The 25,251-nt window shown below is 37.0% G+C and overlaps 1 protein-coding gene across 13 annotated transcripts in view; it reads right to left on the bottom strand.

The window, feature by feature from the left end:
* Positions 1–25,251, bottom strand: part of dmd (dystrophin) — a 728,682-nt gene that overhangs the window by 467,813 nt on the left and 235,618 nt on the right. For 12 of the 13 annotated variants that reach the window (XM_088646795.1, XM_088646889.1, XM_088646871.1 and 9 more), the window contains exons 8-13: positions 17,811–17,998; positions 14,077–14,211; positions 11,451–11,639; positions 8,480–8,661; positions 1,665–1,815; positions 1,013–1,132 (exon numbers count right to left, since the gene is read on the bottom strand). In XM_088646795.1, the coding sequence (XP_088502921.1) occupies positions 1,013–1,132; positions 1,665–1,815; positions 8,480–8,661; positions 11,451–11,639; positions 14,077–14,211; positions 17,811–17,998 (965 nt within the window). The remainder of the gene's footprint in view (positions 1–1,012; positions 1,133–1,664; positions 1,816–8,479; positions 8,662–11,450; positions 11,640–14,076; positions 14,212–17,810; positions 17,999–25,251) is intronic. The other variant, XM_088646880.1, reaches the window with a different exon arrangement.

Below are 25,251 nucleotides of genomic sequence, written 5' to 3' on the forward strand. Positions count from 1 at the left end.
GTATTGGACCTCTCTGACTATCATTATGAACTAATGATAACTGAATATGTGCCAATATGATTTTAATCCAGTACTAGATGGATCATGCAGTATGACCCGTCAAATAATTGCACGTCTGTTGCTCTTTTCACATGTACAATACATCTGACTGTGAGCTAGTTGATGCTTGGTGAGTGCTTAATGCATATGTCTTATTAATGTAATGAATTGTACTCTAAAATGAATTTTATTGTCCCATCCTAACCCCTTTTTGTTTTAATTTTGGGATTTGGACATTCTGCCATTATTGAACTATTAGACAATAGTTCTTTGAGACTGCATATCTCTCTAACACGATACATGAAGAAGGTCCGAAGAAACCCTTAAGACAGTGGTTAAACAGCCTAAACCCTTTCAAGTTACATTTTAATACAAACTGAACATTTTGAAAATCAATTTTTTTCTAATCAAGGCTCAGTAAGTAGTCCTTCAATTTTACAAGATGCAATAGAAGGCCTCATTAGGAGCAAAACCACACAATTTTCTACACTACATAATTTCTCTCATTTTAACAAATGCAGTTGGTGTAAAAATTAAAGACCTAGAATTTAAATCAGAACTTTATGAGCACACTCTAAATAGCTATTGTTCTGAAACAGGACTAGGAAAGTTTTTTTCTGAAACAGGACTAGGAAAGCAAAGAAAAAGGAAAGACTTTTTTCTTTGCCAGCGTTTCAGACATGTTTGTTTGACATAGTGTGAGGCAGAACTATTTTTTCTCTTGGGAGCAGACTGAGCTATGTTGTATCTTCAAGAATCTGCATCATTGAGAGTTTTGGAAATGTTGTCTAGATAAGATCCAGACATCTGACCAAGCAGGGGAATTTTTGGAACAGGGGGAGGGGGACAAAGCGAGTGTGGTATTTAAAAAATGCTTTGAAAACCATTGGGATTAAAATCAATATCCAAATGCAGAGAATTCATCATGATAAAGATCTAAGTATTACTGTATGTTGGTATGAAGAGCCAATACCTGCAGTTTTTCCTCCAAGGCTGCGGTGGCGCCATCTTCACTGTTCTCATCCACCACGACAACCATGTGGGTTAATGAGTTGACCCTCACCTGCTCCATTTCCAGATCTTCTTGGAGTAACTACAGAAAAAGGCAATGCCATGTACACATTAAAATAAATGCACATTGTAAAGGGTTGGCTAATCAGTGGGGACTCTGTGCTTGGGAAAGTAATAACAAGACTGCACAATTACAATTTTCAGGTTTAACAGTTTAATCTGTCATGTGTTCTACTGTATCTACAGCAGTGCCATTTTTTATTGAGATTCCAAATCATAAGAACTCAAGAAAATAAAGAAGGAATAAAACAGGGGAGGCCATGCAGCTCATTTTCCCTGTTGGGCTGGATATACCCAGCACATGATGTGCAAGACTACATAATGTCATCTCTCTAGCGATCTTCCATTGACAACTGAGTTTCGAGATCATTTACTGTGCATTGCATGAACATAAAAGACACGGGCATTGGGAAGCTCATGGTAGTGTAAGTGTTGATGTTCTCTTTCTGTCACTAAAAGGAAAGATGATGCACCTCCTATTTTTCCCACGTGCACTGATATCAAATTGCCTTCAATAGACAGTGTAGTCGAATGAGAATAATGCACAACCATACTTTGTGTTCTTCTACTTGGTGCTTAATATCTTCCAGATCTGGTCCAAGGGGCTGTGTCTCCATTTTTTTGACCCTGGACTCTGTCACCGCCAGCCAATCGCTGAGCTGCTTCAGCTGCTGATGCTGCAAATCCATTAAAACTTCATGTAGCCTGAGGAAAGGAGGTGACAGGCACTTATATTATGAATTAACTCATGTCACTCAAAGTGCACTGATTTTTGCATACAAACCCTAAATAAATGCAGTTCAGCACAGAATTTGAAGATTAATTTCACTGTGGTGCAAAGAATGTCAAACTTGGGATATCAGAATTGGATAAGCAAGCAAAAATATTCTCTCAATCTGAAAAGTACAGGGATAAAAACGTCCCTTAAAATAATTATTTATGCCTGCATGGAAGGCAAGCTTATTAAAAGAACACTGTAACTGACATGTTTGCATTCCCGAAATAGATACACCTATTATTGAGGATTAAGGATTAAGTTATCAAGCTTTCAAGCAAAATTAAATGAAAAAATAGTTTTGGATTCCCCAGAGAAAACAAAATAATATCTTGGCTTATATTTACTATTAAAGGTACATCATAGCCACAGAACGAAAGCAGAATAAATTACTGGGAAATATGTCTGAGTAAATATCCACATACTGAGACAAAAATTATTTGGTAATTACAGACTACAGCAGCTTTAAAAACAATAAATTTAAATAAGTCACTATTCAATTCTTTAATTTACTGAACTCAGCAGTGTTTAGGTTTTGCTTACATTCTGTGCAGAAATATATTTAAAGAAAACTTAAATCTAACACCCCCTATTCATCAGGCAAATAACTAAGAGGGGAGTTTTATGGCATGTTCTATGACATAACTTAATTTCAGTAAGTCCTCTCCCACAAACAATTTATAAAACTAAAGTCATTCCTATGTGAAGCTGTTTGTATCTTCCCTTAAGGAGCACTAGTACAGGTTAATAAAGGCAGCCTGCTGCCTTTATATGTCAAAGCACTGACATATTTGTGATACCTTTTTCCATAACTGAAAATGCACGCTTATATTTTTCTTCATGATAATGATGTGCTCTATACCCTGCTTGAAGGGAACTAATGTGCTCTTTTCACATCCAGACAAAATGTCAGGCCACATGTTGACAAAGCCTATTTAACACAGCTGCCTCTATACATTTGGCTACCAGACAATGATATATTTTACACACATCAACATTCATATTACATATATTTTTATAAAATAAGCAGTGGTCCATTGCACAGTGAAGTACGTTACAGGTCCTTCAACTCTGTCACCTACTGATATTTGTCATGGCCCAGGAAGACCTCAGTCTGATATTCTCTAGCCCCGTATTACTCTGCAGTTACACAGTTCAGTGTTAAATCTCCACTTTGAAGTTGATGGTGCTCAGAATGTCAGAGTACATGATGGGTGATAGGGATTCCATCAGCTGGAAAGGGAGCGACAGATGACTGAAGAACACATCAAATTCTAGGACTGTATTATCGTGAGAGGAAAGGGGATGATTGAGCTTTCTGGCACTAAGACAAGCGGGTTGTTCATTTACAGACAAGTCCGCCTGAAGGCCGAGGCTTTTTTCACTCTGGACAGCCAATTCATCTCTGCCACCCCGACAGCGTGGCATTGCAGGAGCCACCGATAGAAATGGACATCGGGAATAAAAGAGTAACATTTCACAAAGAAGTGTCAGTAAATCAGTGGAGTTTTGTTTTGAACCACGGCATCTAAAGAGGAGCAGTCAATTTAAGGCAAAGAGGAGCTTTAGTAGCTCAGAGAACAATTAATCCACTTGGCGCTAATTAAACGTGTGACATTTTATTAACAGTGCATCACTTTTGAGGAATCTCTGCTTTGTATGATTATACAAATAAGTATAATCAGAGGGAACTTAACCAACACTTGTTTATCTCAGCTGCAGCACTGTAAAATACAGTACAGTAATAAAGAAAAAAACAACTCATGCTATCTCTAGTAGTACAGTAAGTCACAAGAGAAGTGAAGCTTATTTGAACTCTTTTATAATAACCTTATTTTAACCCTTTATTAACTTGAAGGTTTCAGCAGTAGAAATAGTCTATAAAATCTGAATCTGGGCTTCTAGCCTGGTGGTATTGCAAGGTACAGTACTGTCAAAAGACACCAGGCTGTGGAATCAAAGTACAGTAGATGCTGGTCAGAGCTCAGTTCCCGGAGAACCACATGTTAATTGTACTCAGTAAAAAAATGAATCTTGGCAAAATTCAAGGTGTATGCTTTGCAAAGCTTTCTTTAGAACGTTTGGAAAAAACACTTTTCTTAATTTCACCACATGTGAAAAAGGTATTTGTTTCTCTTGAGTCAGTTTGCAGCTCAGAGAGAAAAAAACGAATCACTATTCTATGAATGTAAATCACTGATAAACCATTCGTATGACAACCTAACATCATCAAAATACTCATCATGGGTATATTCAGCATAGCCACAGACAGACCTCTGGGAATTCAGGGTCCTAATGGAAAAAGCTGTGCAACAGCTATCAAAACAAGAACTGTTGAAATGTACAAGCATGTCCTCTTCTAACAGAAAAACAAAAATTCAAGCCATAAAACGTTATACTGTATCCAAACTTTATACTGTATATAAACAACTAAATAAAGGGTTAAAGCAACAAAGTTATGAGTTGAAGTCCCACTCCACTACTAAATGCATCACAATAAAGTAATGTGTTCATTCATGCAGCTTTAAAAACCATAAATAGACAAAACAATTTTAATTTAATTTATCTTGTCTGTTAGATAAACTGAAATAATACAGTTAATCAATATAAGTTTAAAGTGGAAGCACATGCAATATTCATTTTTCAGGGAGGACAGGATCGTACTGATTACAGCAGTTCCATGTGTGCCTCCTGGCCAAATATAACAATGCTTTCTCTGCTCTGCTTCGTAATCAGCTAAAAAAAGGTTTCATGAGGAGAAGCTTATTCTTTCATTCATCTCAGGGCACTCTCAGCTTGCCTTTGCCAGAATACCATTTCACAATACACTAATTTCACAGAGATTTTCATACTTTTTCCATCAGAAAATTAAATTATTAAAATGCACTGTTCACTGTCCTGCAGGAGTCCAAATTCTAAACATTACATTCCACCCCATGCTGCCTTATTAATCTTGTATTTGGACAACATGCTTTTTCCTGGAGGAAACTGTCAAGAAATCCACAGGACACAGCAAGTATTATGCCGAGTCTTATTTTTAACCAGACTCCTCTGAGAATACAGATATTTTCCTGATAATTAGCAGTGCAAAGATGAGAAGGCAAAAATCAACAAATATAAAACAATGAAAGGTCCATTAGCTATTCTAATTAACGCCTGTCTGTCTATCTCAAAGACAGCAGAAAACTGTTTTATTGGGGTTGTATGCACATTATGTTTTTAAGAAGTGTTAAAGTATATGATTCCAATCGGGCAGAAGAGCCAGTAGTTACTTCATATGCCTCATTATCTTGTGGTTCTAAAGCCTTACTTTTGAAAAGACTTATTGATTTCATCCTTCGAAACACTGTGTGAAGAATTTTTGAGAGTGGTTTTATATGTGTTAAGCTTGTTTGGAGTGCTGCAGATCTTGAAACTTTAACAAGTGTACTCTATATGCTGTACTAAGAAAAATAAACAAGTTTCCCTGTTTAATAACTGCATCATACATTATATGAGGATACGAATTTACTGCAGATATGACTTCTACAGGAACCTCGTTTAAAATACTATGTACAATTTTGGTCCACATATTACTAAAAAGATACTGTAACTCTAAAACTGGAACCATAAGAATATAAAAATGTTTGGTACTGTAGATGGTAGCTAACTGATCCAACGATCTGACACCACTGTTTCAGCTTCAACAACATGGCTGGGTTGCTTTTTCCAGAAACCGTTGTATAATGATAATGGACATCTCTAGAATGTATTTTGTTGCTCTTTGATTCCAGAGCAACAATATATATTTTTTAAGTGGAGACCAATATGTTGCTTAATATCTGAAATGAGGTCTTACTTTGTATTGTGCTATTTTAACCTACATAATGGTTTGTTTGAATTGATTAAATTGATTAAAATTCTGTGTTTTGTATTACATATGCTGACATTGTTAAATATGTAAATTATTTGCTAACATAAAAAAATAACTGTCTTTTTCACAGTTGTTTAAACTTCAGTGTTTTCCATTTTGCATTTATAGCTTGTTTTTACTACCTATGTGTAATACTTTTGAACTTTTCCTTCATTAAACTTAAGCTTCCAGCTGTGTACAAACTCTAGAATTTTAGCTGCCTCTTTTTAAATTTAATGTGCTGCTTTTACAGTGTTCCTCTTATTTCAGGATCATCTGCAAATGTGGTTAGTTTGCAAACTGTATCAGAATCTAGATCAATTAATACACAGTAAATGAGAAAGAATAGTGATCCTAGTACAGATCCCTGGGATGGTCTTCTGGGACTCATTTGAGGAAAGAGTGATCATATTAATTCTAAGGCTCAATAGAAAGGTAAAGGAAGTAAGAGGTAGGAAGGGGAAGTGCATTTAAAATTGAGAACAGGGGGCATTTTTTACATATACTGTAGTGTTGAGTAAGCATCTGGAACAAGCTACTCAGCTATGTTGTGCGAGCTGATACCCTGGCTTCCTTCATGAAATAGCTGGATGGGATCCACCAATCCATTGGCTAATAACAACGAAACAACCTAGATCTGCCACATTGCCTCCGTCGCCTGTCATCCTTCCTTCCACTGTCATGAAAGTGAGCCAGCGTTCTAATAAATGATGAATTTCATTCAATCTTATCCGAGCAACAGTGAAATCATTGTCAGTTAAGGCAATTCTCTTTCTATTTGACTAGCAGGCCTCAGGGCAGCACTTCCAAAAGCTGCTTTTTGTTCTTTAGGCCCATGTTCTGCAACATTCCGTCCTTCTGAAATGGCAAGAACACAACAGATTTTTTTTCTGACAGTTTGTGCTAAAGAACTTGTTCCCATGAGCTCATTTCCTCACCGTACTTGTGATGCCCTGACGAGCTCCACTGCTCCTGCATCAAGTCCATCAAATTCCACGGCGCATTGCACACGCGGAAGGAGCTCGTCAGGGCCATCCCTAACGAGGTCAGGCTGAGCTCATCAGCCTCGTTAGGGAACCTCACACAATATTCAAACCATTCCTCAGTGAGACATTGAGTCACTAACATGTGTGTGTGTTTGCTCTCTGTTCCAGGAGTTAATCCTGTGGTTTTTTTTTCCAGTTTCCAGTCCTCCAATTCCAGTTTCCAGATGCTCCTACCATTAATCACCCATCAACCCTTCCTGACTCCACCTCAGACCTGTCTGCCCCCTCCTGCCTGCTTTACCTGCACATCTCAGTTGTCTGCCATTCCTTCTTCTATTTCCATTTATTACATTATTTCCATCCATGGGCCCGACGTAACAATACTACTATGAGCTAGCATGGTTTACCACATCTTCTCAATATCTTGAAAATCTTCTCAAGATTCCTTTAGCTTTCTCACTTTGTCATCTACAGTAGTTTTCTGCATTTTCCAACTCTATCCTTGGTAAGATCTCTGCAGTGAAGCCTGTGACCCCAAATGTACTAGCAACAACTTCAGCTGTGGTAAATCAGCATCTAAAAGAGTAAGCTACAAACTAGTATCCTTTAGGTTTGTACAGATCTTGCAGCATGGATAATAATGAACTTAGTTAAAAAGAAGCATGCTATGAGCTTTTTCAAAGAAATCACTGCATGCATTTTTATTAACGTAAAGTAAACGATTGGATATTGTATATTGAAAAAAGTTAAGATCTCTAATTGTGAAAATCGTGTGAACCGAAGATTTCTGCATGGGCAAGGTTTGAGTGGATTTATCTTGCTACTGTCGGCGGAAGTTTGCTTCATATCTAAATAAAGCCAGGAGGCTGGCAGTAAAAATCCAAGAAGCCTTTCTACTTTTTCTTGGATTGCCTTTGTTTGTTTTCACCCATGAGGAACACATCTAAGCCCATCCAGGTGCAGCTGACATTGAGCTTGATGCATGAATCCAACAAACTTGCCATCAGCAAGAAGCTGCTCCTCAGAACAACAGTGAAAACAAATGATGGCTGCATTTCTAATACATGTCTCTGGGCTCTGGAGCAAAGGAGAGGAGTGGTAATGATACTGTAGCTGCTTTCCCATCCTTGTTTTTTAATTAACACACAGCTACTGTAAATTAGAGGAAAGAGGATTTTGGCAAAGTGGACCCTTGAATACATAGGTTGGCAGGAGGTCTTTCATACATACAGTACAAGCTACTACCAAAACAAATAGTAAAAAGCACATTCTGCCAAAAAGATAATTTTTTAATAAGGTATAACTGTCTTTCTGTACTTTTATTTACAAGAGAAAACAAGATTCATGATCATAATGAGGAACAATGATGCTCATTTTATTTTTCTTGATTTACTGTGATAAGAGGTACTTTTCACTGATGTCAAGCTGTAAAGATAATTATTTTCTCCACTTATAGAAAAAAAGACACTGCAGATGGGGCATTTCCACTCAGGCCTTTGCACCAAACATCACTGCAAGAATTGTACTTAGAAATGTAAGTAACTCAGCCATCTTTATTCTTCATGATTAATTGTTTCGGTTCATGATACTAATGTTCTGCATTTTTGTGTTTCAACAGGTTTTATTAAAAAGACAAGTAAATCCAATTCAATGCCAGTGGGGAAAAAAGTATATTGTAACATTCAAACAATAGCTTTTATTAATTCTGTGACATACTTGCTTTGCCTCTCCATGCTGGTGACCCTAAGATGTTCCCATCGAGTGTTGAGGAGGTTCATCTGTTCTCGAACCTCATTCTCCTCATCATCAGACAACCTTCCCTCCGACAGTAACTGGCTCCCGGCTTGCAGCACCTTCCCCACACTGCTTTGGTGAGATGTTAACTCCATCATAAAGCCCTGAAACATCAGCAGAGATCAGCAGCCATTAACACATCCCAACACTGGAGCAGAGCATGCAGAAAGGCTGCATTACAGTAATTACACACTAGAGAACTGATAAATGTGAACAATCTGCTTTCATAATTACTGACATTTAAATTTGTTTTTCATACATGTGCACAAATGCTTTTTGCACCCAGTATTTAATTATATATGAAGTTTGTGTAGGATAAAATATATTTTTAGTAGTGAATCAGCATATCAAACATTCAGAAGCATATAGTTCACGAAAGAGTGATTTTAAGTCTTTCTGTGTGTAGCAGAGATGTTTTGTGAATAGACCTACTGTATCAAACATTACAACAGTTGAGCACACGGCTTCATTTCCTCCCAGCGTAAACAATAACTTGCACCTGCTATTTCCAAATGTGGGAAATAAAACTTTAAGAAAATATTTGAATTAATTTAGATTGAATTGCAGCCACTCTAAACGTCCATTACCATGACCTAGTTAAGGGAACGACATAACATTTGTGGACTGAGCCATTTAAAGAAAGATGGAGATCTTAGTCATAACAGGTCACTATGACAACATTAAAGCAAATAAAGATGTTTCCAATGTAAAAGTCTCCAAATAGAAACTGCAGAACTTGCTTCCTTCTTAGTGGTTATAAAGCTTTAACATTGCAAGGAAACTTCAAAATCCAGACGTCTACAAGGAACCTTCACAATCATTAAGATTTAATACCTTTTCTTAATTTAGGCAGTCAGTCTTAAGTCTTATGTCTGCCAGTGCACCGCGTAGCCATATTTCTTCACTTTCAACAAGTAAAAGAATAACTTTTTTGCTGTAATATTTCAGTAAATCAGACCCCTGAGCCATCTTAGGCAGCAGATGATGGTCCGCATTGCAAATACAGAGCTGTCTGTTGATAGTCAAGTAGAAGGCAGCTTATGGCTGAGTTTTAATTACTTTGCTGAATGAACACCAGAACGTGTAAATATAGCAGCACAGATATAAATGTTTTAACAAGTCAGCAAAGAACTGTGTTGTATCCATAGATATGGGCCTGAGTAATAAACTATAATGGGCTTCAGGCTACTGAACCCTAAGACACCAGGAAATTGTAAAAGCTCATTCCCTCCATTCACGCTGACAGCTGTATAGCCGTAAGCATGCAGAACTATGGAGGGTGTGCAATTCTGTTTACTAAATACTCATTGATTAACAATAATTCAGCGTAAACAAGGAACGTTGTAAATCAGAAATTCAGCTGAGATTAAAATATTGATTCAGTGTTGTATGTCAACTTGTTACATTCTGTATTGATCTCAGACAATTATGAAAACATGATGTCAATTAATATGAGCAAATGTCCCCAAAAGCATAAAGATCTGAATCCTTGTACATTGTTCCATTAGTTATATTGCATTCCCTTTTATCATTAGACATGTACAGATACACCTGTAACTACAGTAACTATATATTCAGATCAATATATATCTTTATAGTGCAGTTTGTTTCAAATGCATCTGGATAATGTTGCCTTGTAAAGTAAAGACACAGTTCGTGTTGTGTAAGCAATGACTTATCAGCAGTGCCATCTCCTTTCCATTTAGCAGTGGTTATTAGTCTTTAGTTAAATATATAATTGAAACAACATGAATACACTGTTTAACTATAATATATCCATTTAAGCAGGCTAAATAAGATCAGCTTTAGTCATTCTGAACATACTAATCGAAAGTATACAAACTGATTTTTAATTACTTTTGCTTCTTGTGCAATATGTCTATTTAATTATTTAAATGTGTCGCACTTCTCGTGAGTTTCTGTGATCTGGAATGCATTACACAAACAGAACAAATTTAGGATAAAGGATGTAGATTGCAGGTTTTTTTTCAAGTCCTATGAGAGATGTGGTTAAACACTTTAGCCTTTGACCCAACAGTAGTGTATCATCTTAACTCTGTAGCCACAGTTGTAGTCATGAGCCTAATTCATTAATACTATCCCCCCTGCTCCTTTGAGGCTGCAGCTATTGGCTGACAACAGAAGGACCTGGTCTTTAGGTCTTTACTATACTGCTGTAAGTCTATTTGCATCTAACAATTAAAACAGTGGTCTTCAACCTCCTTGCACTCAAGGGGGAAATTAACCATGATGAGCTTCCCATTACATCAGAGATGGGCCAGTGAACAACAGATGCTGGCAATTTAGAAATACAAGTCTACAACAACCCATATAAAACAGTTAAAACAAACCATTAAAAAGAGGCAGAATCTCTTTTCTCTTTCTCAGATTCTATACAGACCTTTCAATTTATGTGGTATATATTTCATTATGTATTATATGCATTAAAAAAAAAAACGGAACAAAATACATTTTTCACAAACCAAACATTTTTCTGGACAATCCGTGAACACTGGATCTCCTGTTCAATTCAATCATTTAAAACAGGAAAATGTGTGAGTACTTTTGTTTTCTAAAATTTAAATTTAATACTTTATTTATACATTTCTGTCATGTTTTGTTTGAGGTAAGATGCTTACCATTCTATACAGATGAGTCACATTCAAATATAAGATATTAAACGTGACCTTAAAATTATTTTAAAGGAATTATATTATATACAAGGTAAGGACCAAATAAAACACGTTTAGACATTAGTGCAATGGTTTTCTGTCCTTGTTCTTTATGGAGAAAGCCCAAACCCTTTCTCATTATTGTGGGACAGGAAAGTGCCCCATGTGGTTCGTTAAGAAACTTGCACTGCTTGCTCCCTGTCTGTCCTCTCCTCTCTCACCTCATGTGTGTGAAACTGCTCCTTGACCTCCTCCACATCGCCGGAGATGTCGCCCTGAGACTGCAGCGCATCCTCGGCTGACAGCAGCCACGTCAGCACCTCCTCCAGTGAGCTCTGGTAGCTGTCCAGGTGTCCCTCAGCCTCCATCAGCGGGCTGCTAGCCGACTTGTCTTCGGGGGCTTCTGCTGGCTGCAGAGCAGGAAATTGAGTGGGTGTTCAACAATTAGGAGAATGTTCAGGCTGTCTCACTACATTAACGAATCAATAGCACAGAATACCTCCAACACTATGGATAAGTCATTTTAAAAAAAAGGAGGCAGCTGGGCAGAGAAAACTGCTATTTTACTACAGCAGCCAGAACACCCACAAATTAATCAGGAAGAGGGAAAAAAAAACAGATTTGAAAACTTACGTAACATAAAATATACTGTACCTAAATAAATATGTTTTTCTTTAAACTAATTTATCTCCTAGTTTGGCACTGTATCCTATGGACAGTGGTCTTGGTACTGTACTTTGCATCCGCATTGATGGTTTCCTGATTGTATCAGATTTATTCAGTGTAACATAGCACCTCTAAGTATAGTCAAACACAGCAGTTAATAATCTACAAACCCTATTCTGTTGTAGTGTAGGAAGACCTACGCACTTAGTAACAGGTGAGTTACCGAATAAGCGCAATGAAGCCAGGGTGTATTTTTTTCATTTGTTTACTATATGAACAGTAAAATTAAAACAGAAAAAGCAAGCGGTACCGATATCATTAGCTTTGCAACAAATTCTCAACTGACTGAACTACTTTGTTGAAGTTTGCTACGGTACGTGTAACTTTTCAAACTATGATTCTAAAAGATAGTGCTTTAAGTGAACTACTAGAAACTACAATCCACACACACTCAGCCAAACCAATGCACTAAGAGGAGGAGCAACTATTATATTCAGCCTATTTCTTAAAAACTAACAAAAATGGCATAATCATGCAAAATCTAATGCTGTGACAATGCATTGTTAAATGAAATCTACAGTATGTGAAAATAAACCAGAGAAACCGTCACAGTAATTGGAGTGTAATACCAAACTGCAAAGGATTAAAAGAAAATTAATTATCTGTTTTTTGTTTTATATATCACGTCAGTTATGATGTTTTTCTAATTATTCACCAGAATGTATAAAAAAAAACACAGCTTCAGATTCTAAAAATACACAATATATTATTGTTCTGTACAGTACATACAAAAAAAGACCAAAGTATTGTACCAATGTATAAAGACCTACTGTATTGAGCCTATGGACATATCTACATTGTCATCATGTAATTGGACATGTTGAGACAACTCCTAGAATCCAATTGTACTCTAGCTAGGACACATTTTAGGATTTTAATTATAAAATACAATTTAACTGGATTTTAAAATGGGACATAACCTATCAACTTTGCTGAAAAACCTTCAGGCTTTCTTCATAGATTTGAGAACAATCTATGCCTCATTGAGACTGTCAATGGAAAGTGGAGCTATATTAACAATAACCGTTTATGAATATTAAAGGACTTATCCTAAGAAGATGAAAATAAAAAATACATGTCAATCTTATGAACTGCCACTTTCAATCACTTCTTGTGCAATGACCTTTTTACAATTTATCTCAGTGCTGATGTTTGTTCCCAATTCACAGAAGAAAAACATGGTTGATTGTAAAATTTTACTCTTGTGAGGGGCATGAATATTTAGCGTTCAACTGACTATTAATACGTGAACAATCCAGTCAGATACAAAATCTCATTTCCATGAATGTCAGGATTTTGCATCCCCTGGGGCTGAGAAAAGGAAAGGTTTTTCAATCAAAATTAGCTCCTTCAAAATGGAATACAGCTTAAACATGACTGAATGGCACTGGAATGATTCAGCACATATCCAGAGAACTTCAAGGGCTGGATATTCTTATTATCATTAGGAGCGCTACGTACAGTATATCATGCCGCAAGCAGAAGCATTTAATTTTTACAGGTTTCAGAATGCTTCAAAAGTTAGCTGGTCAGGTTTCTTGAATAAAAGGTTAATCAAGAGACAAGTAGGAGAGTTAATTTTGGTACAAATAGAGCAGATTTCCTTCCACAGACTCTTCAGATTTTTGGTTTTGTTCCCCTTGGCAGAACGAGACTGCATTTGTGCTGATAATAATGTAATTCCACAGCTTTGAAGCAGTATGTGTAACAGGTCTCACAGGGTAATATGAAATTTTTGGGGTGACAGCACACACCAGGATTTTCAAGAGTGTTAAAACTGACAAAAAAAGAAGCAAAAACACATCATTGCACCTGACTTATGGCAATAATGTGCTCACCGGGTTCAAAGGACGAGTTAGGATTAGTCAGTTGGTCCAGAGTTTTACATTTACTGCAAAGCTTCTAAAGGTAAAGTGACAGTCACTTGTTAAATTCACACAATGCTCATGGCAAGTCAAGATGTCATTTCTAAAACTTAAGAATTAAATATTCTAAAGAAAGTTAATGTTAAATGTATTTTATGAAATTATGATGAAAGTAAATAGATTTTAATTGTATTCAATTTAAAACAGCCACCTATAGGAAAGAGAAAGCAGAAACACAACAATGAAAAAGACAGACCTGGGCAGTACACCGCCGCCTCTTTTGGTCAGGTGACTGGACATAAGCAGCTTGTGTGTAGGCATAGCTTTTGTAGCGCGGCTTAGGAGAGGGAGAGGGGGTGCGCACATGGCCCTGTGCAACACTGACTGTGATCTAGGAAGCAAAGATCGGAAGAAGAAGAAGGACAAGAAAGAGGAAAAGGAAAAAAAGAACAGGCAAGGCATTGATAAACCTGATGACAAGAACAAGAAAGTATCATCCAGGACATTAAAGAAGGAAAAGAATGCACAAAGTCATGTCGCTTGGGATAAAGTAAACAGCTACTTGCCAGAAGCCAAGAGAATCTGTAAAGCTCTTAAGAATACACAGGACTCAGCATAGGAACAGGATACAAAATTGACCAGCTGATGGATTTTTAACATTTAACACAGTCCATACTAAGACAATTCAATTTCTTAAAGCTCACACACCCTTCAGAATAAGATGTACTGTACAGTACTTTACGCTTACAAATATAAATCTATAAATACCGTGACCATCAAAAGAATCTTCTTTTAATGTTTGTATGTTTCCAGAAAAAAATGGATTTTGGATATCGATTAGTTTTTGCCATCATTTTAATGAATAGATCATTTATAACTGACTGTGGTACACTTGAGTGACTACTGTATAAGCACTGAATGGTGACAGAGTTGATTGGACACAGAGAATGAGGTGATGTAATCTGTTAAATGTGAGGCCTGGTGAAAATCAATATGACGCTTTTATCAAGAGAACACCTTTTTGTCATTTCTATGTACAGAAAGAGTAACACCTCAAGCAGATGCAACAGAAGTGGAGCCAAGTAGTCTTTAGCAATTAATCAAGGTTTTGTACAGACCAACTTAATGGACATTAATGAGTGAGGTGCAGATGTGCAGAATGATAAGCTTACTGTTGTATTAGACCAATTGATGAGAAGGCCCAAGTGTGATCTGGGCATGAATGTCTAGTCGCTACAGAAAGCCACTTACAGTGACTGATGGCAGTTCTACATTGATCATATCCTAAGACCTCCCTGCCGCTCTCTCTGTGTGCTGTTCCCGACAGGAGATTATTTCAGTGGGACAAGTTGCAGTTCTTTGTTGCACAGCTTTCTTGAGAATGTGAACTTCATGCTATGGAGGCTCCAACTGCCAGACTCGAGCGCCGTTGAACATTTATGGTTTGAGCTGCGATGATGTGTGGCGTCCTGGGCTCATGGACCCCCAAAAAATGAGACAAGCATCTGCAACCTGCTGCAAAGCCTATAGCGCCAGTGAGTTGCGTGTGATGTTTCAAGTGGTGGCAACAGATACTACTATATTGTGACTTTCTTATCACAGGAGATCCCTGGCTCTTCAACACTGCTCAACCCTGTTTTAATCACTAGAATAAATTCACCCTTCTCTATCCATCCATTTTTTAAGGGCTGGAGTCTATCCTGGCCAGCAATAGGTGCAAGGCAGGATACATGTGTCTTTGGACTGTGGGAGGAAACTTTAGGCCCCAGTGGAAACCCAAACAAACACGGTGAGAACTTGCAAACTACGCACAGACAGCGTGCTGCCCTTCACCTGCATCATGTCTGTTGAATAAAATGTTAGTGCATGCGCTATGAACCTACAGTATTAGACCTTTTCTGATAAAATTGTGAATTTAATGCAGATCAAAGTGCTGCTTTTGATGGTGGTTAGTACATAAGTTTCAGATGACAGTTTAATACATTTTTAAATGCTAACATATAATCGCTGCAAAAAACAGCAAAACAATCATACAGTGCAAATGTTGAGTTTGAGCAAGATATGTGGTTATTATTCATGCTGCATTCAATTTAATTATGCATAGGGTACCTTACAAAAGTAATTATTTGAACAGTGACAATGATAGCGATAATAAAATATACAGTACAACACAAAGTTAATTAAACTCACAAAAAACAATGGCTGAATAAAAGACTATTATGAATCAGATTTTTAAAGTACAGATAGCAACACAAATTCATCTTCTCCAAAGACTGGATTTCAATCAGTCTGGCTTGATGCACAGGAACTGACTGCTTTCTCTGGTTTATTCGGAAATATATTCCCAGAATCACCAAGGCTCAAAGAGACCTCCTGCATTTGCACTCTTGCAAACATTATATTAAAGTCTGCAAAGTGTTGCATACAGTATCTTACAATTTACAAAGGCAATAACACTACAGTGACAGTCAGCGGGTGACACTGCTGTAATGTACAGTATCAGACAACAAACACAGAAGACAAAATCAAAACTTGCTGACCTTATGTTTTCATTCTGAATAAACTATTGATCTACACCAATAAGGCTGTGCTACGTACAGTATATTTAAGCACCAAGACAGTATGACTTTCCACTTTCTAGATTTAGAAGCTTAAACACGGAAGTATAAAATATTACCCGAAGAAGGCTCCACAGCCGAAATGTTGTGTGTCTTTTCTTCTCTTTTCATCATGGAATAAACCTTTACTTGTTCCCTTACAAAAAATACTACTACGTTAATACTTAAAGAAGAGATGGCATCTTTTGAATTTGTGTCATGTTCAGCTTCATTTAAGATTCCTAATTTACTGCACAAATGGTACATTTATTAAATGAGCTCATATACTGCATTTGGCAGCCGTCATAAACCAGACAAATTATTGTTTTACTCCCATTACATAGAGTACAATTTTTACCTGCTTTATAAACCTAGCACAATTTGCATGCACATACTTGCTCAACTGGCTGAATAAAATAAAATTCAGGCTAATTAATATTCAGTATGAATTAATTGGGTGTTTGCATAAGGAGCCACTGGCCAGCTAGCTGAGGGTCCTAATCTTTATATTGAAGGCGGAAAGTGGAATCACAGTAAAATAGTAAGGTCCCCAGAGTAACATACAGTACTGTCTGCATAACCCAAATGCCAGGACCCTGATAGACTAAAGATAGACGAGCATGTACAGTATATTTCTCAACTGCTGGGAACTGTATTGCACTTTATGAATTTATATGCATGTACTGTACATGTTAAACTACAGTATATTGCTTTCGTTTCAAAATACACCTTTCTTTCTATTCTTTCATCCATGCCTCAGCCTCATCGTTTAATTGCTCTAATTCATTAATCCTTTGGCAAACTTGTTCAATATTTATATACACATTTTCCAAGTGTAAGCTACATCACGTGCAGTAGCCAGTAAAGCAAATGAAGCCTTGCTAGACACTATAAACGCTGTTCTTCCAGTATTCATAAAAAACTGAAACGATTCATTTGAATACAGTACATCTCTGTGCCCTTTTTTTGTTTCTGCATAACATCACAAAGCACCGTCACACCGTTAGAAAGAACAGAGCTGAGTGGCACAAGAATCAACATGCTGTGGTGCAAGCCGTGCCTCACGCCACTTGCTGAAAACATTTTCCAAGCTGCAGAAAGACTTGTTTTTTTTTTATTCCTATGCAGATTGTAAACAAATACGTGACAAAAATGGTTAGCCTAATCCGTGTTTTAAAGCCCATTTCCACAGAATCACCACGCAGAGGACAGAGTGAAGCACGGAACAGTAATAGCTGCTCGTGCCAAGCATTGTAGGGCAGATCTCTTTTCCATACCTGTATGGGATTCTGACTACGGCGAGGGGGAATAATGTTGTCCATTTTAAATCAGTGGGGAAAAAGTATACTTTTTTTTTTTCCAATAACTGCTAACATGAAAAAGGAAGCCTCACCTGCTGGGAATAGCGCTGTTCATGCTGATGCTGGATCTGAATATGTTCCTCCTGAGTGACCTTTGTGTGCCGGGGCAGTGTTTCAACTTCTTGGATGGCTTCAATGGTTACTTGCTGGGGCAGGACTTGGAAGAGTGAGGTGACATACATGATGATGGACTTTTTGTCTGGGTGCGGAGTTGCAACATCTGTTGAAGAAGAAAGCAGGAGAAAAGCGCTTGAGAACATGGGCCTGGCACTAAGAGCACAAATCTTTTCACCTGTGTGGGCCAATCAAGCTTGCAGGACGGAGACACCCATAATAAGCACAGCGAATTGTAGAGGCGAGTTCTCCAGAGACTCATTAAAACTAGGTGTAGGCTGCTCTAACTCATCCTTGCCACTCTGCATGTTAATGAGACTGAGGCTATTTTTAAATCAGTACTTATTGCCCCATTCAAGCAAATCAAGATCCATAATAATCCTTCTAGGTAGGAAGTCCTTTTATAAATCATTAGTCTTGATTAGGTAGTCTGTCATCACTGCAGAGATTAATTTTAGGAAAGGTGATGAAGCACTTTGCCAGCCATATACAGTGTCAGTAGAATCAAGCTTTTTAACCTTTTTTTCCAAGTAAATACATGCAAAATACATGTACAAATGTTTACAAACAACTTACTGAAACCAGACCTATAAAATATATATATATATGTTATGATTTATAACAGCGAGATGGAACTGTACCTATTTACAATAAGGAAATGACTAACGATAATTAATCTAAATTTTGACATCCTCTGCAGCCTGGTACCTGGATACAATTATAACCTCATCCCATCACCTTTATGCAAGTATTAAGCTCACCACATGAATACAGGAGGGATGAAGATTTGATGTTTGCCAGGCTTGAAACTTCTCATAAAATTGCTTTGCATGTTTCCATAATGTACTATACATAATGTCTTTAATTATAATTAAAGGTTAAGTGCATAATGTAAATTTGAACTTTCATGTTAGATCAAGTTCAGCTTCAGTATTTTACAAACTCTAAAGCCTCTAACAATGTTTCATATTTGTAATTTTATTTGTTCGAAACACAAAGACAAACATAAATGTCCCAAACTGCACTTTTGTACAAAGGCATTGATAAATGGGGCTTCTTATACCATATTTGAAAGACATGAGCTCTAGTGTAGTCCATGTCTTTAGCAAAGAGAAGGACAGAAAAGTCACAATATCAGTTTTTCATGTTTTAACTAGGTTTCTGTTATTATACTTATATAAGTACTACTTATAAGACATAGCTAAGCTTTTGTACTGAAAATACATACATATCTATTCATTTTCTTACTTCAAACACACTGCATGATTCAATGAACAATCTGAATCTAAGGCAATAGATGTTTGGTGGAGAGATTATGTCAAAGACATAAGGATAAATGAGTATTCACAAAAAAAGTGATAATGTACCATAGGGAGGCTTCAGGTAGATTAGCTATTGATTAAAACTGTAAAACGTCTGCTCTGTCAGTCCTCATTAAGAAAATGGACTGTTGCAATTTTGACTCTGGTGTTAAACCTTGAGCTTTAGCAAAGTACCTTTACTGCCACATTCACATAGCTTCTGTTCCCAGGTGTCTCCCTTTCCACATCAGAACTAACCCTAATCACATCAAACTGCCTTTCCAATTTAATAAATGAGCCATTCAATAAACACAATAGCAGCTGAGCACTGAATCTAGTAAAGAACATGTATATCTGTGTGGTCTCAGATCATTTTTGTTTTCCAGCAATTGCAAAATAGCTGCTTCTCACATAAAGCTGTGTGTGTTCCATATAATCCCTTATGAACACACATTATAGCGTTTATAACATGAATACCTAAAGTACATCTATGGGTTCAGATTATGCTATATCTCACAGCTTTTTCTATATTTATCAGGATTTACGTTCTGCCTTGTCAGCATTCTGGAAGCTGCTAACAAACTCCTGGAGAGGAATTTCCATCAACCTCTTAACTTTCTTTTTTTGTGTCATTTCTTTTTTATATCATACTAAAGGAGTAAGAACTGCTGTCTTAGCCTCTCAGAAGTATCCCTTATCTCTGCTGCCAGTCCATGATTTCTAAAATCAATTTTTCTATTTGACCATGTTAGGGGATTATTTCCTTAAACCTTGTTTCCATGCAACTGAACATGTTTGGCTGTGTACTGTATCATTGTATTTATTTGTTTTATATTCCACTGTTGTTCTTTCACAGTCTAACAGAAAAAAAAACTGTAATTTAATTAAAAAACAGTAATCCCAAAAATAAATACATACTGTATGTAAACAGTTCACATCACCATGCCTTCAACATTTGGCTTCAATTTAAAATTGCCCGACCCTTTTATGATGTTCTGTTCTCCTTGTTAAATGTGATGCTACTCATGTGGGAGAGGTACCCCAGAACAAAATGGGTTCCCTGACCACCCCAGAAGGCTGAATGAAAGCAATTAATTTGCTTAAAAACATCTGCAAATCAAGCCACCGTAAAACAAAATAAATAAGGCCATCATGCACAACAAGAGTCTAAGACAACACCGATGGCACAGATTCCACCAGGAATCAGACATTTGACAACAAGATCTATTGCTTTTTACCCCACATTTCAACAGAAGGAGGAAATAAATTGACTTTGATTGTTTTGTAAAGGTAATAAATGGCATAAAAAGTGGGTTTATGGAAGGTCTTCAATAAACAGCATAGAAATCAAGGGCTCAAACTGGACCACCAGCTTCACATCACTGCCTTTACTCTGTAGATCTGCGTATCCCTGTGAGAACAATAAACCTGTGGCATGTGGGGGGGCACAGAAAGACGAGAAAAGTAAGAAATGCAACTAGTGCCAAGTCAAAAAAGAGTACAGTTAATAAAAACAAAGAAGTGGATTTCCACGAGTCTGCCAGCTCAAGAAAAAGAGAGGGGTTCCAAAATAATTCAAAAAAGCACTCCCAGATTGCCTAGAAATAGCAAAACAATCAGGAAACTCAGTATAAAAGAAGGTGAAAGAAAATGGTACTAAAGTATGAGGCTCAACATATTTGCAGCAGTAATTTCATAAGCTTCCATTAAGTGTAATATTGTGCTTGTTAATGAAAGTTGTTCCTTGAACAGCCCAGATACTGTACAGTACATGCAAGGCACACAAAAAGAAATGAATGTTTAATATGATTAAGCCAGTTTCTGCTGTGATCTATCTACTTGAGAATTTCAGCATAAAAGGCTTGCACACATTTAAAACCAAGCATCGATGGATGAGGATCTTTTATTGATATTGTTTTATTTATACTGTATATAAAAGTTTCTATGAAACTAGTTATATTCAATCTGTATAATCAAATACAAGTGAGGCTGCAGAATTACTACCAGCTGTTTACACAGAACAGTGATTCAAACTGTATTTTCCCAGTATTTTATATATCACTAACTGCAGACCACATTAATAAAACTAAGCCATCTGGAAAATTAATTATTCAGAACTCAAATGAATTAACATCATACCCATTCAGGTCATGAACTGTAGATGTGTGATACTGTCACTTGGGAATGATTGCTATACCAGGAGAATTTCAGACAGCTTCCATTTGTATCATTACAGTACAGTATATCCTTATTCTTCACTTTATTCCGTAGTTCTCTGAAGTGTTTGGTTTTTCTTTCAAATTCTATTGATCACCGATCAAATACTGAGCTATAATAGAAGTAATCAATAGTAGTCGGTAAATAGTCAACAGTAGTCTGGTAAATACAGAACTCTAAAGGTACGAAAGCATGACCTGTTTAACTGCAGTACTGCACATGTTTAGTCCAAACAATAATTACCAAAATAGAGTGTGCAATGAAAAAGTGTGGCATAAAAGGGTTGACGTGGTGCAACATTACATCTCCTCAAGGGTTATTTTATGTGTAATTAAAAACAGTCAAATTAACGAAAAATGCTTTTCAGAACTACATTCTTTGTTTCTGACTTAGTTTAGGTTTAAGCTGCTGTATTTGCTCCAAGTGAAGTTCTCTGAAGTCGGAGAACAAAATCTTTCCAACACCCCTGTTCAAACTGGACCTTCTTGTGCTTTTCATTTGTGTCCTCCGTTTCATGTTACACTTTTGTGTTACCTCAGGTCACCTTAGTCTTCCCTGTTCAAGACTAATAGATTCAGTCATATCCTGATAGAGAAGGGCCTGGTAAGGTATCTGGTCACACTTTCGACTGATTACAGAGCAACAATACACTCTTCATAACCCAGTGACCAAAATTATACACGACTTTATAAATGACACGGTGTTATAAGATGGTACATAATACATTAAAGCAAATAATATCAACATTTTTATCAGAGTTTGGAGTGGGGAGCTCTGTCAGTGCTCGGGTTTCAAAGGAACAACTAAGAGGTTAATTGTGTGCCGAAAAAAGGAAAAACATACAATGTCTCAGCTGTGAAGCCTTCTTCAGATCATACAGTTGAAACATAGCTATTAGTCTAATAGAAAATCCCATTGTGAATACTTTGGGGCAGTTTGAAAAGATGGGTATCAGTATCAGTAATAATAATTAAAGTCCTTGCATTTACATACAGTAGCAATTTTCCCAGAGGATATCAAAGTACTTCACAGCTAGGAGGGAACCCACTTCATTCATCATTGAAGTGAAGTACTCTCTTGGATGATGCACAGCCAAAGGCGTCATCTTTTCAAAATTATTGGGGGTGCTCATCTTAAAATGTACTTTAACAAAGCCCTTCTTTGCCCTCTCATTACCTTCATTAAGGGAAAGAAATGACACAGCAGTCATTCTGTGCGGACACCTTTTCAGACCAAGAGCCAGTTACTAATGATTATGATCTTTTAATACGTAGGTTTTTAAACAATCAGATAATGACTAGGAAGTTCATAATATCTAGCATTGCGCAAACTGTGGTAATCTGGTAATCTCCCAAACCCACCTGTAGATACAGTACAAAGCGAAAATGCATTCACCCCTACTATAAAAATAATATGATCAAAAACATTGGAAGTGCCTGAACATACACAGCACCCACTATCAGCCCAAATGAAAAGCAGAACAGACAAAAAAGTGAGAAATAATAGTTTCACCATTCGAAACATATGGGAAAATGTAGGTGAGCCACTTTCTGCAAAATGGTGCTATTACCTTAGGAACACTAACAGAAACATTCATACTCCAATTACTTCTGGGAGAATGTGTCTATGGCTAAATCATTTGGCAGTAAGTTCATGGATTCTCACAGATGTTATAAAAAATATAGGCCAGACAAAGAAATGGTGCAAGAAGAGTCTGTTTACTAAAACTGGTCTGAGCAAGAACAATATCTCTGAAACAAAAAGACAAGCATTAAACACAAACATACTGCAGTTTCTCCAAGAAATTTGCTACTAGCAGTTTAAAAACGACAAGCATTGAACCACTGAGGCCGTACAGTATAACAAAACTCCACAGGACTAGCCTGCAATACCAGAAGTGCCAGGCTTAATACTCTAATACTCCACCAGACAGACAAGTACAAAAGTGTGGATCCTCAACAGGTAAGACAAAAACAAAACCAATATACCATATAAAGCAGATGGAATTATCAACCCTTTTCGCAATAATAAGAACAAGAGAAATACGAGATACTGTATATTGTCATTGTTCTGAGCTGACAAAGATAACAGAAGAGTAAATGAATTGTAGAGAAAAGGAGACAAAATCCTTCACTGCAGAATTATTTTATTAAGCCGCAATCTGATCACTATACACAAAACAATCTTATTGGGGCTGCCTTGACAAAATTATCAATATATATATACTGTACACCACACCAGGGGTTCTGAAGTCTGGATCACATGATTTGGAATTCAGCTGTTTTCTACACCTATCTACAGTATGTTACTTTATACTCTCAACAGCTCAGGGTTGTGGAGAAGGGATACATTGAAACAGTTATCCTTAAGTGGATCAATTTGACATTCCTCCCTGGTGAAGCCGCTTCTAACTTAAGAAGACTTAAAAGACTTTACAAAAATCTGATGGATTCTGGACCTTGAGGACCAGAATTAGGAATCCCTACACTTAATCCTTCAACAGTAGAAACACCCTGAAACACTGAAGTTTGGAATGCCACCAGGTGGCACTGTTGAGCTCATTTAACTGTCAAATTATCTAGAAAATGTATTCGTATCATAACAGTTTGCTGATTTTCTCCCACAATTTCATTTATTCCAGACCCCTTCTACAGACTTCACACTCTGTGATTCTGGTTCATAGTCATTTTACACACAGTTTAACAGCTGACTCTGCTCTATTTTATGTGCTTCAAAATAACTACTGAAGAGGGAAAACCAGTATCCAAATTAAACAGTCACACAAAACATTTCAGTTTAATAGTCACTTACTTGTGCACTAGACAACAAAGACTGGAATGTGTAACAGAACATGCTGTATCACACAATTAACCGTTTCCAGCTCAGGACACAGTAGCAATTTTAATAGTCTCTCAAAGCTTTACACGTTAAAAGGGCTGGGTTCATACCTAAGCCACATAAAAAACTGAAACACAACCATACATTACTAGACAGAGCTGGTATATTTCTAAAATAAGCAGACAATATCAGTTCTACAGTACATGAAATCTGAAGTATTCACTCTTCCCAAAAAATGCGATGTTTACCAGTAGGGAAACATTGTGTTTCTAAATATTTTGTATTCGCTGAGAGCTTTTCATTTCACCCTAAACATGGATCATAAATGGGGCCAGGATGTTTCAGTTTCAGAATAATTCTGATATTATGTAGCAAAAATATCGTATCTTAGGTTAGACAAAACATCACATTTAAAAGAACCACCTCAGCAATTCATAATGATCCACATTCAAACTCTAAAGCACTGCCATGTCTAGAGATGAGCAGGCATTTTTTGTTCCACAACTGCCTGGGAAAGAGTCTAGGCCACTTCAAGACTTTATGTGATGACCACTTTTTGAAACTGTACGGGTGAATTAATCGTTTTCGATAAAGTTGACTATCAAACATTTCTTTAAAATACAAAAGCAAAAACTATGTTTGTGTTCTACATGAAACATGCTTGCTAATTAAAGCTTTTATTCCCCATGATCTACTGTATCATTTCGTTCATTTCTGGGAAGAGAATCCAATCAGCAGCAGAGCACGCTGTTCAACTGTAGTGTTGTCTAAAAAGTACTGGGGAGGGTTAAGATCTCTCAAATGTAATTTTGCTCCATAGGAAATTGTTGTCACCCATTCAGCAATTTTCTTACAGCATCTTCCAATTCAAGGTCACAGTGGAGTTGGCAGGCAACAGGCACAAGGCAGGATACACCCTGGATGGGATGCCAGTCCATTGCAGAGCACCCACAGATACTGTCCACATACATCAGGGCCACATTTCCAAGAATCTGATTATCCC

Source organism: Lepisosteus platostomus, chromosome 2, assembly GCF_059453375.1.
Source record: "Lepisosteus platostomus isolate fLepPlt1 chromosome 2, fLepPlt1.hap1, whole genome shotgun sequence".
NCBI classification, from domain to species: Eukaryota; Metazoa; Chordata; class Actinopteri; order Semionotiformes; family Lepisosteidae; genus Lepisosteus; species Lepisosteus platostomus.